This window comes from Megalobrama amblycephala, linkage group LG16 (genome assembly GCF_018812025.1).
Source record: "Megalobrama amblycephala isolate DHTTF-2021 linkage group LG16, ASM1881202v1, whole genome shotgun sequence".
NCBI classification, from domain to species: domain Eukaryota; kingdom Metazoa; phylum Chordata; class Actinopteri; order Cypriniformes; family Xenocyprididae; genus Megalobrama; species Megalobrama amblycephala.
The window spans coordinates 32,669,695-32,685,755 of record NC_063059.1 but is presented as its reverse complement, the minus strand read 5'-3'; the positions used below and the strand labels follow the sequence as shown (position 1 = coordinate 32,685,755).

General features: G+C 39.6%; 1 protein-coding gene across 1 annotated transcript in view; it reads right to left on the bottom strand.

Moving 5' to 3' along the window:
- Window positions 1-10,074, bottom strand: part of scn4ba (sodium channel, voltage-gated, type IV, beta a) — a 34,164-nt gene extending 24,090 nt beyond the window's left edge. Inside the window, exons 1-2 of the mRNA XM_048160908.1 lie at window positions 9,783-10,074; window positions 9,465-9,638 (exon numbers count right to left, since the gene is read on the bottom strand). Coding sequence (XP_048016865.1) covers window positions 9,465-9,555 — 91 coding nt within the window. The 5' untranslated portion in view covers window positions 9,556-9,638; window positions 9,783-10,074. The remainder of the gene's footprint in view (window positions 1-9,464; window positions 9,639-9,782) is intronic.
- Between the last annotated feature and the right edge of the window lie 5,987 nt (window positions 10,075-16,061).

Genomic DNA, 16,061 nt, shown 5'->3' with positions numbered 1-16,061 from the left:
AGAGGGAAATCTGTCACTGAACGATTTAGTCATGACATTTTGATTAAAAATATGAGGTAGAAAAATTAAACTTATGCAAGGATGAAGTGTTCACAGTAAGACCAATAACATTCATTTAGAAAATAAATGGGGTGAAATTTCATTTAATGCAGACTTTAATGTCTCTAACCTTCACCTTGCCCATAAAGGTCCATTAACTGTTCTGTTCCCATAATTCCTTGCCTCAGATCTCTTAAACTCACATTAAATAAGAGCACGTGTCAACCTGACCTGCAAATGCAAATACAAAATTTCCCAGAGGGGAACATTCACAGTCACCTGTGGGTAGGAAATGGGACTAATGGGAATGTGAAGGGATTATTTTGGATTATATTCACTTAATTCACTGTTTACACTTTTTGCCTTCTGACAGGGTGAGTTTGGGTGGCTACAGATGGAGGAGAAAGACCTAGATGCTCTCTGACTGTGGAACAGATGTCCCATTGAGACCAACATGTGCTGCTGTGCCAGTCAAGATTAATACAAACACACACATGCTTCTCTTCCAAAGACAGTGTCTTTTGAGTGAATATTTGTTTCATAACCTGACAATGTCAATATTTAATCATTCAGCCAAAAGGATATGCTATTTATACAATTGATAGTAACATGAATTTCTACTTTGGATGGCCACTTATTATTTAATTACCTTAGTGAGGTTGTGTAACTTTCAAAACAAAACTGAATGCCTCTTAAAATGCCAAAAAAATGTCTAGTTTGAAATTAAATAGAACTGAAATGGATAGAAATTCATTTAAGTGTAGTTTTAGTTGTCCCTCTTTATACTGTTGCAAAGCTGAACATCAGTAAATAATTCATCTTCTCAACTCAGACCTCTTTTTTGCTGAGGGGACTGTTTGGGGAACGAGTTTGCTTTTACCTTCAGGTGAGGTCAGCATCTGGGGAACTCTCTGATTTGCCTTTTATTTTTGCCTTATATGGCAGGTCTTTAAACTGTCTGAAATTCTGAGTGGTGGCTTTCCACCATCCACATCTACTTAAAAGTGCCCCACATTTCTCAAAGCCATAACATCCTCTTTCTCCTTCTTTCTTCTTGCCAGATTTCCTCCAAACTCACTTCATATCCAGCCATTTCTCTTTCACTTTATGCTTTTTCTGCACTGTGAAAATCCTGTTAAACTTTTGGTAAAAAAACTGTGCTGCCAAAAAAAAAAAAAAAGAAAGCATGTATATGCATGTACATGTTAAGCAAATATCACCATTGCTGCTGGTCTTTCCTCCTCACTCATTCTTCATCCGTCCATCTTCTCTTTGTACCTCCATTCACCCCTTCTCCTTCCATTGCCCCTAATTCCCCCTGAGAGACTCTGAGTGCAGTCTACAGGAAAAGAGGGAGGGGCTCCAGCTTACAGTAATGCTTTCTCACTTAATGTACAGACTGCGGCATTGCGCTGAGACGGGAAGCACATCGTTCTGATAATTTTACCACAAGCCACTTTGTCAAGTGGTTTCTGTTTTTTATTGATGGATGACCTGCAAGCAGATGGTCCAGGTTGTTTAACGTTTTTTTTTTTTTTTTTTTTTTGGATGGGCAGTCTGTTAGTCATAGATTCCCACAGGAAAGAAAAATGACAAATGAGATGTCTTTATGGACATCTACTAGACTCTCTTCTAGAATCTTATTTTGTTTCAGCCTCCCATATTGTTCACCTGTGAAAAAGACCTCAGTAATCTCACATATGTCTCCTCTAGAGTTTTAGTGTCTCATTGTCTTAAACTGCTCAGATTTGCCAAATGGCAGTTTGAAGTCATAAATCAAAGATTTCAATAAGAAATTAAACATTTATCATCAGATAAATCTTCTTCAATCCTGCTCCTGGGGACCCACTGTCTTGCAAAGTTTATTTCAAACCTGCTTCAGCTTGTTCAGCTGTGTTGATTAGGGTTGGAACTGAACTCTGCAGGACAGTGGCTGTGTCCTAAAACTGAAAAATGCTGCCTTCGGAGGATGCGTTCCAAAATAAGAAGGCATCAAGGCACATCCGAATCCAATGTTAGCTTCACTTTCTGTTTCCTTAGATACCCTCACCTGATAGATATTTGAAGGCAGAGCTACCTGTAAAAAAGGAAAATATAACTAATAGCTGAAAAATGCTCTGGGTACTCACATAACCCTGGTTCTGAAAGTGAACCAGAGTTATGTGAGTAACCAGCGCATTTTCTTTCGATACGGTTAACTCGCATTGCATCAGTCAGCTGATGCTGTGGGGAATACATTGCAACACGCCATGATACAAGCACAGTATGGAATCGCTCTGCGAGCCAACAGCTTAGAGTCACTCGAAACGAAGGCCCCTCGAACAGCTGCTTGGAGAAGAGCTCAGACTGTGGTCGGAGCCCGCTACACAAAACAAGGAAGTATTAGACCAGGGGTGTCCAAACTCGGTCCTGGAGGGCCACTGTCCTGCAGAGTTTGGCTCCAACTTGCCTCAACACACCTGCCTGGAAGTTTCTAGTATGACTAATAAGAGCTTGATTAGCTGGTTCAGGTGTGTTTAATTGGGGTTGGAGCTAAACTCTGCAGGAAGGTGGCCCTCCAGGAGCAGGATTGGCACCCCTGGATTAGACTGACAACACCCGTGCTTGAAGAGCAGTAACGTCCACCAACTTGTAAGCCAGTGCTATCGCATCCACGATCCATCTGGAAAGTCTTTGCTTTGAAACTGTCAGTCCCTAAGTGCGGCCTCCGAAGCTGACAAACAGCTGCTCAGATTGCTGACACTGGCTAGAGAGCTCAATATGCACTCTGAGAGGACAGAGTGGATGGGGTGCCTGTTCATTGAGCGGCTCAAAGGGAGGACCATGAAGAACCATGAGCATGGTGGAGAGGTCCCATGATAGAACCGAGCATAGACAGGAAGGATTCAACCTCCTATCCCCTCTGAGAAACTTAACGACCAGGTCATGTTTTCCAATTGATTGGCCAGCCATAAGAGTGTGATTTGCTGCAATGGCTGCCACATACACTTTGAGTGTGGAGGGGGACTGCCCACTATCCAGCAGTTCCTGCAGAAACTTGAGAATTGATACGATCTCACAACTGGTGGGGTCTAAATTCAGAGCTGAACACCAGCTAGAGAAATTAGACCATTTCTGGGCGCCTCATGGAGGGGGCCCTTGCCTCTGAGATTGTTCTCATGACCCCTTGGGGGAAGCCTGATGGCTCCAGTCGAGGGGCCATACATGCGGTATGGGCCGTGGAGGTCCTGACAGCAGCTGCATCAGTTCTGGGAATCAAGACTTTCCCTGATCTGATTAAGGCAGACAGGAGGGAAGGCATAAAGGCACAGACAAGGCCATTCCTGGGCCAGCCTTCCTTCGTAAAGAGATCCACGTCTGCTCGACCGAAGGAGAGTCATATTGCATTCACCTTCTGGGGGTGGAGTCTCCACTCCCTCAGTGGTGGCCCTCCACGGGACAGTATGTCTGCTCCTATATTCAAGGAGCCTGGCACATGAACCGGCCTCAGTGAGCAGAGGTTCCTCTGTGCCCATTGGAGAAGGTGGCTCGACAGTCTGTGAAGAGGGCGAGAACTGACACCTCCTTGGTGGTTTATAAAAGCAACCACCATTCTGTTGTCCTGCTGTCCAAGCAGACCAGGACATGATGACCCATGAGTTCTGTCCAGAACTCAGTGAAGGCCTTCATTTCTTGGCTGTTGATGTGCCAATTTATCAAGGGAGTTGCCATGAGCCAAAGGGTATTCTACTGTCGCACAGGGTGCCCCAACTCATCTTGAGAGGCCATTACGACCACTTTCCTTCTGGAAACAGAGCCCAGCATTATCCTGTTCGAATAAAACCAGGGCGATTTCAAGTGGACCAAGGCCTCCAGACAGCCGTGGGTCCCTCTGAGAAGGTGCTGCCCCATGGGCCACCCGTGAGGTGGAACATGGCCTTTCAACCATTGCTGAAGTGGTCCCATATGGAGCAGGCCCAGCGGAATTACTGAGGAAGTTTCTGCCATCAGGGCCAGCAGCTTCTGAAAATTCTTGAGGGGAAGAAGAGTCCCAAGAGGCTGAGAAGAGGCTGCCATGTTCCTGATTTTCAGTGTGCACTCCTGAGAGAGCCAAGCTAGCTTCTATGCAGAGTCTAAGACCTCCCCCAGATACGAAATCTGTTGACTGGGGCACAGCGAGCTCTTGCCAAAGTTGACTCTGAACCCTAAGTCGCTCAGGTGACTGAGGAGCAGGGAACCTTCGAGCACATAACTCATGCCTTGACTGGGCTAGAAGCAGCAAATCATCGAGGTAGTTGATTATGCGGAATCCCGCCTTGCAGCTGGAATGTGGGCAGCTGGAGCGACCCAGGCATGAGACACACTCAGAGGGCTATTTAATGGCCAAAAAATTACATTCTACATTTAAGAGGAAATAAAATAAAAACAATAAAATCAAATCAAATCTTAGATATTATAAAATAAAATACCTAAAGTTTCAAAGAGAAAATTTTATTCTTACTCTGTCAGAGATCTAATTCACATAATAACTTCCCATTACAACTACACCCACCATTCTACTGACTATCACTCTAGAGAACAAAACTAATTAAAGCAAACAATCCCCCTTTCTCACATTACTCTGCCCCTCATAAGCATCTTTCTCTTTCCCTTATTCAGGCCATCAATTTTCAGTCAGCTATCATATCTCATTATCTCTATCCCTGACAAGCCATTCCCTTGACTATAAGTTAAAATTCCTCATTGCAATGTCAGGGACTGACAGCGAATAATGTAACAGTTGTGAGCAGATTTTGTGTAATTTTCTCTAATATGTTACATCGGTGCACTATGATATTGAGTCAATAAAGAGATAAAGATAAAGAGTCAAAATGTGTTATACCTTGAAAAAAAAAAAAATATATGTTTTTGACAAATGCAGGTATGTAGCAGCCATGAGACCCACTTGTGATTCTGTATTTCATTTAAAATGAATGTGTTTACATCTAGTGCTCCTATTAATTAAAGCCAGATCAATTGTGTGTGTAAAGTATATGTGTGCTGTTAATTTATTTGAACAGTGAGGTGCTCGACAGATAATCAAATGTCTTAAATTCAGTTATAAGATGCCAAACATCATGTTGATTTATTATATGAAGGTAATGAAGTTGTAGGTTCCCAGACCTAAAAACAGAGATTAATTAAATAAAAATCACCTACAGTATGAAGGAAACAAAGATTTAGTGGGAGCATAATGAAACAACTGAGTAGAAATGAGAGACAAGGTACACCAGAATCCTTTCTGGAAAAATCACTGTATATTTTATTTGCAATATTTATAAGAAATCATTTATTAAGACATTGCCTGACTAATTTATTACCCCTTTTTACCCTATAAATATTTTAATCACAACTTAAGAATTGTTTTTGTTTTAATTTTTTTTTTAATATAATCAGTACTCACTTACTTCCATGTTCATGTCTATTTATATGTGGCTTTATGTCCATTAATACTTTTGCTTTAAGCAAACTACAAATTTGAGACTGCTCAAATGGCCTCAGTGGTTTTGGGTGGCAAATGTAAGGCCCAATTTTTTTTCTTTTTTTACTTGCAAACATCTGACCTTGATGGACTGAACAGGAGAAATGAACGAAAAGATTTCCATGTGAAAGAAGGCGGAGCCTCCGCACACACCTACCTATTACGTAATCGTCATGGATCACCACGGAATTACAAAGGTGTTTACCAGCCCTAGCAAACTTTTCCGGAAAGTTAGCTTTGGCAAGCTGTTTCGAACTCCCAAAAAGAACATTTTTTTGGCCTGATATTGTTCTTGAAGTATACTGGGGCCTTAAGTGTATTTTCTCTTAAAAAGTAAATGAATAAATAAAATTTAAGAAAGTGTAAAGATTGATTGCTGGAGTTTAAGGATAATTTTACCCAGCCAAATGTAAAAATAGCATTTCAAAAACTTTACCTCATTTTATTAGATGTAACCAAATAAGCTTTTAAAAATAGTGCACCATTAGAAATTTCTCTACCCCACCATCCATGTAGGAGATAATCGATGCCCATAATACACACCACAAACACTAATGTGTACTGGTATGAGGTTCATATTGCTACTTAATAGGACAAATGGGGAGTAGAGGGAGAAAGAAAGAGAGAAGTTGAGTGAAAGAGAGAGAGGAGAGTGATGTATAACAATATCTGCTCTATGTAACAGGACTCCATGTCTTGCTCAGAACAGCCTCTGATATCAGAGTATCATGCACAAACTTCAGAGCTGACAGTTCTTACTGTTGGATTAAACCAAAGTCCCTTAAAGGCCTGTCACTTGGTGGCCATAGGGCTTCTATTTTGCAGTCATGCAAGTAGAGCGGGGTCATTTTCAATGCAGTACCTGTTTGATTGTTTAAACTGAAACACAAAAATGTACACAGCATATTTAGCATTGCAAGGGTGGCAAGGTTTAGATGGTTACTTTTGGCATTTAGCCCCTGCTGGTAGATGCTGTAACTACATCATAATCAAAATAATAACAGCCATTCAAGAGTAATTATTTTGATTTGATTTTTTTTTTTTTAATTGTACACAGTCTTCATACGATAGTCTCTTCTATTGACAATAGCTAAGGTTTGTCCAAAAACATAGTTCTACTACAGGCGGGTGCACACTATATGATTTATAATAGTCCTTTATGACTGACCATACAAACATGATCCCCGCTGTAAGTCATGTCACACTGTGGGATCTTTGTTCTTAATTTCAAACTATATGGCACTCAAGACACGTTAAAAATGGATGCACGCAAGAAGACTCGTCCAAAGTTTTACGTCATCAATCTGTGACATATTCAGTGATGTGGCTGCATTTACATGCAGGATAGAAATGGTGGCCAGCAAACAAAAACAATCTGTAGCGTTAATTTTGATAATGGCTTCTCTTGAAAAGAAAACTGGAATAAAAGGGGGGAAGCAAGATGTGTGTTTGGAGCAAGCTGTGGTTTGTTGTTGTCTAACTAATTGCATCATCAGATTCGATGCTCCTATTGGTTTTTGATTTGAAGCCATACTGGAGGACTGTTCATCAAATCTTCTGACAATGCCAGAATTTTATCTGAGGTAAAATTGGATCTCAGTGGTCAATGGCTGTTGGTTTAACATGTCAAACTAACGAACCAAGACTTCCGATTTTGGCCTAGGATCCGAGGAATATTTTAGGATTCACAAAATTAGTTTCAGATGGCCAAAATCGTACATTATGAACCCAGCTTTAGTTGGCATCACTGACAGCAACCACAAATAATTGAACATATTCTCCCTGTATTCAGGTGCAGAGGCGGGGCCCTATGAAATAATATGAGGTTGTGCCCCCTACCGCACCCATTCCACACCAAACATACAAGCCAACCTAGCTATCCAAAATCTTTTTCTGCAATTTAATAATACTGACCTATTACTTTTGCTATTGCTTTTGACCACAAGGTATCAGTATTTAGTCAGAGACCTACCATGGCTGTAGCTAGCAGATGATTTATTATGCAAATGTAAATGTAATAGACACATACATTACAGTAGACTTTCTGCGATAGTTGGTGTTGACAGGTGAGTCATATATATAGTCATTTAATAATGTTGCTAATTTTCAATGATGCTAACCATTCTGTTCAGGGGTTCACGTGTGATTTACTAATCGTATTTGTGAGGGACTAGTGACAGTAGAGGAGATACTGCTCTTCACATGCTCTGCATGCCATATGACATTACACACATGTGCTCCTGGACTATTAATAGATCCCTAATCTTATCCATTCATGCACAGGAGATACTGTTTGCACTTTTAATTTAATTAATAATATGCAGGAGCATGTAATGCCCATTTGGAATTTTAAGAAAACTGCATTGGACATTTTTTTTAAGACCAGAACTGTTTTAAGAAGCATTTTCACTATTTAACTTCTCTGTCTGTGTCACCAAAAAGTCTCAACCCATAATCATTGTTAAAGCTGAATCATTTCCCCTGATAAGTAAGTAAATCCTCTTCTTTCGTAGGCCTGATGGAGTATCAATTCTTTGGTTATGAAAGTATTAAGAGTTAAATACTATGGTGTATGTGCTTGTAGTAGTAAACAAAAGTTGACCTTTTCTCCTTCACAGAACAGAATGTCCAATCTATTCTTTTTCCTTACTGGCAGATCTGATGAACTCTGATAATACATGAATGAGAATCGTTCATATTGCAATTAACCTCACATTCTATCAGTTGCAGGCACACCAACAGAATAAATTGTAATCAAACCATCAGCAAAACTGTGTCGTTTGTCAAAATGATGATTTGCCCCTAAGTGGTGCACCTTCTCATAACCTGACGGATGTGCCGTGAACATCTAACAATACATCATACCTCCCCGAGTCCACCGGGAACTCTGCAGAGGATCCATATTACCGTGTGAGTTCATACTATGAAGGAGAGAGTGAAAATGACCTAGTTTAACGGCCTCTAATTCACCTTCACAAGCAGTAAAAGGAAAGGGGGGCTTGCTTGGAAGTATCAGGCCCACCTGCTCAAAAAGAATTAATGTAATTCAGTGGCGAAATTCGGTGAGCTCAGCATACTGTTGTGCAGTGTGATTCAAGACTCGCACAGCGCAATACATCATAAAGACACTCCAAGCAAGAAGCCACACGTCCCACAAACATCCTACTGCTGAGGTAAAGTGAATGCTTTTTACAGAAGTAAAAGTATTTGCAGAAAAAAAAAGAAAATATGAAGAAGGTCTTTCATAGTAAAAATGCAAACAAATGTTCAAGATTTGGGGTACCAAATGTAAAAGTTCCAGGATCAGTCATTGAAAAACCCACATTGGCTGGTCACTAATTTAAATATTGGGGAAGACGTATCCTCCCTTAAACTCTACAGGGTTACGACCCTGAGAACAATGGATATAGCTAGAAGGGTGATTGAAAAAAAAGGGGAAAGTCACCTGATTATTTTAGTAACTTAATGAGATGGCTTTTCTGCACTGGAGGTGAAGGCGTTTAAGAATGAACTTCGATAGACCAAAACGCACAAGTGGGACTGATGATCACCATCAATATCGACTGATTTAAGAGGTTTAATGCCAACTTGATTATGCCTCTTGATATGTACCAAGTACCGATAGTGACATGCATGCTTTTACGTGATTTGTTTCACCCTCTATCCCTCTCTTTGACCAGAGGAATGAGAGGGAACCTAGTCCTCCCAGACTGTAGCCTCTCGAGACATCGAAACCTGAGATCTTTCAAGAAATCAAGCTCCACAAACAGCAACAAGTAACCCGCCTTGTTTGAAAGTCTCGAGTTGTGCAAGCCACGCAAAAACTGCAGCATTTTGGCAGCCGCCCCACTTGGAAAGCGTATGAGTAAACAGCTAAAGAGGGGTACAAGGGTGGGATAGTAGGGAATGACTGCAAGGGACTTACCAATCAGAAGTGTGACGACCAGACCTGCATGGACTACATCGCCGGACCTCGCACACCTGTGCAGGATTGATCTACCTTGTTGCAACTCCATGTCAGACCGTCTGCCCACTTGTGCCTGTCTGTCTGTCCCTGGTCAAGTCTTCCGCTGTGTGTCTTGGGCGGGATACTCTAGGTCTGAGGGAGACCCAAAATCAAAACAGAAAGACTTTCAGCTGGGGAAGGCTTGCAGAGTACCTTCCTGTCTTCAATCCCCCTTTGCAGTATGTCCCGGTGAGGGAGGGAGAAAGAACTAGAGAGCAAAAAATACGAAGGCAGCACCTGATCCGTTGTTCTGATCTTCAGATCAGTGGCTTTCAGTTGCCGGCAGTGTCTCGCTGACACTCTGTCTCACTCAGAGTGGTTGTAGACGCATGAAATGCTGCATTCATTCAGCAGCAGCTGCAGCACAGAGCTCCACTTTCAGTCTGGGGAAAAGACTGTCGGTCCTACCCCTGAATACGCGCCGCATGCTGGGATGAGTGGCCAGAGGAGGGGTAGAGGGGGGCGGTGTGTGTCTGTAGCCAGCGCAGGAAAGAATAAGCCACTGCAGAGGTATGGGACGAGCAAGAGGGAGAGAGAGAAGGAAGGAGAGAAATAAGGGAGGGCGGGAGAGTGTATGAGGTGGAGATGCGTGTGTGTTGTGGGGGGGTTGTCTTTTAGACTAATCACATATGTGGAGATCATAAAACCTTCAGTGTGTCCTGTTACAGCCCGTGCCTGTGATCACATCTATAGGAATCTTTCTTTCTGCCCCTTCCTGTTTTCATATCTGCGTACGCTACGTTGTTAATTTACTGCCACTTCCGTATTTCATCTTCCTTACTTTTAATATCTGAGCTTGTTGCATTGCCCACAAGAATATTTTATTGCTCAGAGGTTGCTCTTTCACATCTCACGAGCAAGGTCAGAAATGAACCATTTCTGGGCAAAACTTCCATTAAAAGTGACAAAAATGGTCCCGATATGGGTCAAAAATGTCCCTGTAATTAATTCCCTTTTATTTATCTGTTATATATCATTTGATATATTCCAGTTTTCAGTTTCAATGAGTATTCTAAGCCTATATAGTTGTGGTAAAGTGCAGGCATCTCAAATTTACAGCAAATGCAAGTATTTTTAAAACCATTTTGACACTAGACTAAAAAGACTAAAATACAGTGTATTCATTATTATTATGATAGCACTTTATTTGACAGTCCTGTTACCCATGTACATACTATGTACTTATTATAGGAATTACAATAACTGGGTAATACTTACCCTGAACCTATCCTTATACCTAACCTTAACCCATAGTTACTTTATATTACCCAGTATTTTATTAGGTATCTGTCAATTTAGGGCATGTAGAGAGCAGCTACTTCTGAGATTGGTCCTTACTCCCCATGTAGTGTACTCTGTGGCATTTACTGAATAGTGATTGATTGAACAAGTGAGCAATTTGGGTCAGCAGTGGTGTCAGTGTGTGGTTCCAGTGGGAAAATGTTGTCCCTCATTCTGAGGTTAATTTATGAATATGCTCAGGAGAGTTTGCCTCTGATGTTTCTCCTAAAATTACATTAGAGAAATTAAAATGCTCATATGAGACAATTGTCGTTATACAGTAATAGTATAGAGCTAGCAAATTAACAGGGATGGAATAGCCCAGACAATTTGGTATTGAGAAAAGTTTGATTTCATTCTGAGTTTGATTGCAGACTTTTATATCTTGGAAAATCTGAGCATAGCTTGAGATATTGTTGAAGCCTCCTCTGAAACTCTGAAGGAGACACATAAGATAAGCATGCTAGGGTGTTTTTCTCATGAGAGAAAGTATAAGATGAACAAAAGTCTCCATTTAATCTCATTGATATCTAGGAAATGCAATTAAGATATTAAAAAGATTTCCTTAATGATTTTTACTCCCTACTATGGATGTTTACCTCTTTCAGTCTGATTCTCTCTTTGGAGCATTGCCAGGTCTGGAGTAAAACCAACCACAAACCACCCTACAATGCAGGACTGTATCAATGATTAAAGTCCCAGGAAGAGAAGCTAGATCGAACACTGCCTAGCTTGACCGAAAGACTAAACATGCATGATAAATGACGTAACGGACACTTGTGAGTCCTGTAGTATCCCAGCTGCGCTCATTCAGGATATCAAATATATTATGTGCATAATTTATGATGCCGTTTTAATCTCTGTAGTAATGCATCTAAACAGTTTTGTTTTCCACAGTGGCTATTTAAGGCTTGTAAACACTTGACTGGCTGTTTGTTCAGATCTTTCCTCTATGACACTATTTATATCCTGGCCCCCAAAATATTGATTTAGATTGCATTCATAAATGTTATTGCATATTAACTTTTATGATTAGTAAGACCTTTTTTAAAGCATATCACAGGCTACATACTAGATATTCTTAGCTTAAGAAAATGTCGAGCTAAGCATTCTGTAGCCTCAGCTTTGTACAACACACCCACAGACCACAGTCTTTTCATTGACCGTCTCATGCATTTTGTACACAACATGGCGAAAGCTAGCTGAAATCACTAGCTCTGATTGGCTGAATGCTACACAAATTCTGTCCTGAGTCAGGGTGCACATAGTGTTTTAAACATACTTTAAAGTTTGTGATGATGGTGCCATCAATTATTTCAACATAAAGCACTAAGTAGATATCCATGAGCAAAACTGTATATTGTGCATTATTTTGAGTGAAATATTAAGTAGCCCACTTATTACATTAGTGTAAATGGATTTTTTAATCTCTGTTCAATTAGCTACCATTTTTAAAAAAAAAAGTTGTTTGTTGTTGTGGTATCGTTAATTTTGTGATTGGTTGATTTACATGTCATCCACATGTCTGAATTGTTGGTTCTTGTCTAGAATATCATCTGCAAAGTGGAGCACAGTTTATTCCAATAAAAATCCTGTCTCTGTGAGTCTAAGCAATCTGAAATGCGCTATCCCATAGATTATTTGATTATTTGAGTCTTGTCTCCCCAGAATTGTAACAATTGCCAGCAGTGCAGCTGTTAAAATGGAAAGCTTAATACATGGGGAATGGTCTTGGGCCCTTGTGGTCAGAGTTTAATGGACTATGACATTTGACTAGTCAATTGCTTTGTTCATTAAAGGCATATGTGGCTTAGAGTTGTGGTCTAAAAGGGCAACAACATATAAGTTATGACTCACCTGCCAAACTAGTAAGGTATACGACAGCCTCAAATTGTATTTATTATCTGTATTCCATACAATCCAGACAGCAACATAGTGTCGGCCCAGATCCGGTCCACATTTGGTAGGAGTTGCCAACATTTTTCACCAATGAGTGGTTCCAGATAAGCCCCGCCCATGACTGGCAACAGAATCTGCCCTATTAGCTTAGATCCTCCCCTGAGTGAGTTGTACACAATCCGCCATATTTATCTCCTCACCAGAGCATTTAACAGCAGCATTCAAGTAAAAGATGTATTCTTATTGAAGCTACTAAAGTTATTTAATCAAAGCAGTGAGTGATTTTCTGTTTTTCTTTTGTTATTTGGTTCAACAGCATATACAGCAGTAGGAACTGTATATTACGCTGCTGTCACTTTAATACACAGACATAAGCCGCTTTTCCACCATTGGGCCGAACGGTTCTTACTGCGTAACCGTTCCATTCTGTGGCTAGCTGGTACAGTTACGGTTTCATTTTCCACTATGGGGCTGATAACGGCCGCTCTTTGGAATGTAACACAATGTAATACTTGGTAACGCAACGGTTTACTGATGATATGAGATGTAAATAATGACCGCGTTATGGAGGATGATCAGATATTTCTTTTAATTTTAGAATTAATTTGTGTTTACGTCACTCAAATAGAGCACTTAGCCAGCTATGGAGAAACTGGTAGCCAGGCAACAGACAAGTGACCAATCCTGTGTGCCGACGTCACTTCACGGATTCTACCAGCACGATTTCGGACTGACAACGGTTTGTAATCGTGCCGTGCCGTACCGTACCAGGCTCGAGTGGAAACACACCTGAAACCGTTTCTTACCATTCTAAGAACAGTTCAGCCCGACGGTGGAAAAGCGGCTATACATAACCGACTTTGTGTGTTTTTGACATAACCTTGTATGTATTTGACAGTTTAAGTGTAGGGCTGCACAACGATTAAAGTCTGTGTTTACGTAATATATGAGCGTGTTCTGTGTATAAGAATTATGTATATATAAATACAGACACAGACACAGACATGTATATATTTAAGAAAAATGTTAGATTTATATATAAAATATTTATATTTATATGTAATATAAAATATATAAATATATATATTTATTTATACATGTATATGTGTGTATTTATATATACATAATTATTATATACAGAACACACACATATATTACGTAAACACAGACTTTTATTTTGCAAACGATTAATCGCAATTAATCGTTGTGCAGCCCTATTTAAGTGCAATAAGATGTCTAATGGTGCGTTCACACCGGACGCGAATGAAGCGGTAAGCACGAGTGATTTACATGTTAAGTCAATGCAAAGACGCGAATTGACATCCTGCGGCGCGATTCGCGTGAATGACGCGGCGCGATTGAACGATTCGGGCGTTTGACGCGCTTAACGCGTGATTCGCACGAATCGCGCAAGTTGAAAAATCTGAACTTTGGCGAATTTCCGCGCCGCGTTAACCAATCAGGAGCTTGCTCTAGTAGTGACGTGACGTAGCGAGCTGAGAAAGAAATTCGAAACAACAATGGAGGACAAAATCATTGTCACTGTAGATCTTCATACATTTATAGAAACAGAAATAAAAAGGATCGTGTTTGAAAGAAAGTGAGTGAGGAGGTCGGACAATCTGATAAGTTGTAAAAAACGGTCTTTACTCAATTTGAGCTATATATATATATATATATATATATATATATATATATATATATATATATATATATATACAGTACAGTCCAAAAGTTTGGAACCACTAAGATTTTTAATGTTTTTAAAAGAAGTTTCGTCTGCTCACCAAGGCTACATTTATTTAATTAAAAATACAGTAAAAAACAGTAATATTGTGAAATATTATTACAATTTAAAATAACTGTGTACTATTTAAATATATTTGACAAGTAATTTATTCCTGTGATGCAAAGCTGAATTTTCAGCATCGTTACTCCAGTCTTTAGTGTCACATGATCCTTCAGAAATCATTCTAATATGCTGATTTGCTGCTCAATAAACATTTATGATTATTTTCAATGTTGAAAACAGTTGTGTACTTTTTTTTCAGGATTCCTTGATGAATAGAAAGTTCAAAAGAACAGCATTTATCTGAAATACAAAGCTTCTGTAGCATTATACACTACCGTTCAAAAGTTTGGGGTCAGTAAGAATTTTTATTTTTATTTTTTTGAAAAGAAATTAAAGAAATGAATACTTTTATTCAGCAAGGATGCATTAAATCAATCAAAAGTGGCAGTAAAGACATTTATAATCTTACAAAAGATTCGATTTCAGATAAACACTGTTCTTTTGAACTTTCTATTCATCAAATAATCCTGAAAAAAAAAATATTGTACACAAATATTTTGTGCAATTGTACACATTAAATGTTTCTTGAGCAGCAGATCAGCATATTAGAATGATTTCTGAAGGATCATGTGACACTGAAGACTGGAGTAATGATGCTGAAAATTCAGCTTTGACATTACAGGAATAAATTACTTTGTGAAATATATTCAAATAGAAAACAGTTATTTTAAATTGTAATAATATTTCACAATATTACTGTTTTTACTGTATTTTTAATTAAATAAATGTAGCCTTGGTGAGCAGATGAAACTTCTTTTAAAAACATTAAAAATCTTAGTGGTTCCAAACTTTTGGACTATATATATATATATATATATATATATATATATATATATATATATATATATATATATATATTAAGACTACAAGCCAACTAAAGACGACCAATTGAGCTTATTTGCTGTAATTTACAATTATTTCCCCACTGACAAGTTGTGTTTATTCAGAGGAAGTGTGCAGAAAGCAGTGGGAGAGTCTGGGACACATAAAGGAGCGGGAGAGCCCCTCTCATGACGCGAATTAGCGTCTGTTGTGAAGGGATTTTCACGCGCGAATGAAGCGAGTAAACTCAAAATGTTCAAGCGTCCAACTACACGCGAATAGCGCGATTTATTTGCGCAAGTCGCGTCTGGTGTGAACGCAGCATAAGAGAAATCAGTTTAATACTCACAGGACAGTTTTCTGTGCACATGCTTTGGATGTGTGTGCTCAGAAAACCATATATCAGAAGTTTAAACTGTTATGGCTTTAAAACGCATGCAAATAAATAACTTTCATGATGGCAAAGAATTGCAATGTCACGTGAGCATGGCCGCGATAGAGCTGATAATGAAAACCAAACAGATGTTTTGTTCGTTTTTGGCAGAGTATCAGGGGCACGAGTTGTACAGGCTCCGCCCTCGTCAGGAAAGTGGGGTGAGGAGCAGCAGCTCATTTGCATTTAAAGACACATGCACGAAAACAGCATGTTTTTCCTTCCACTC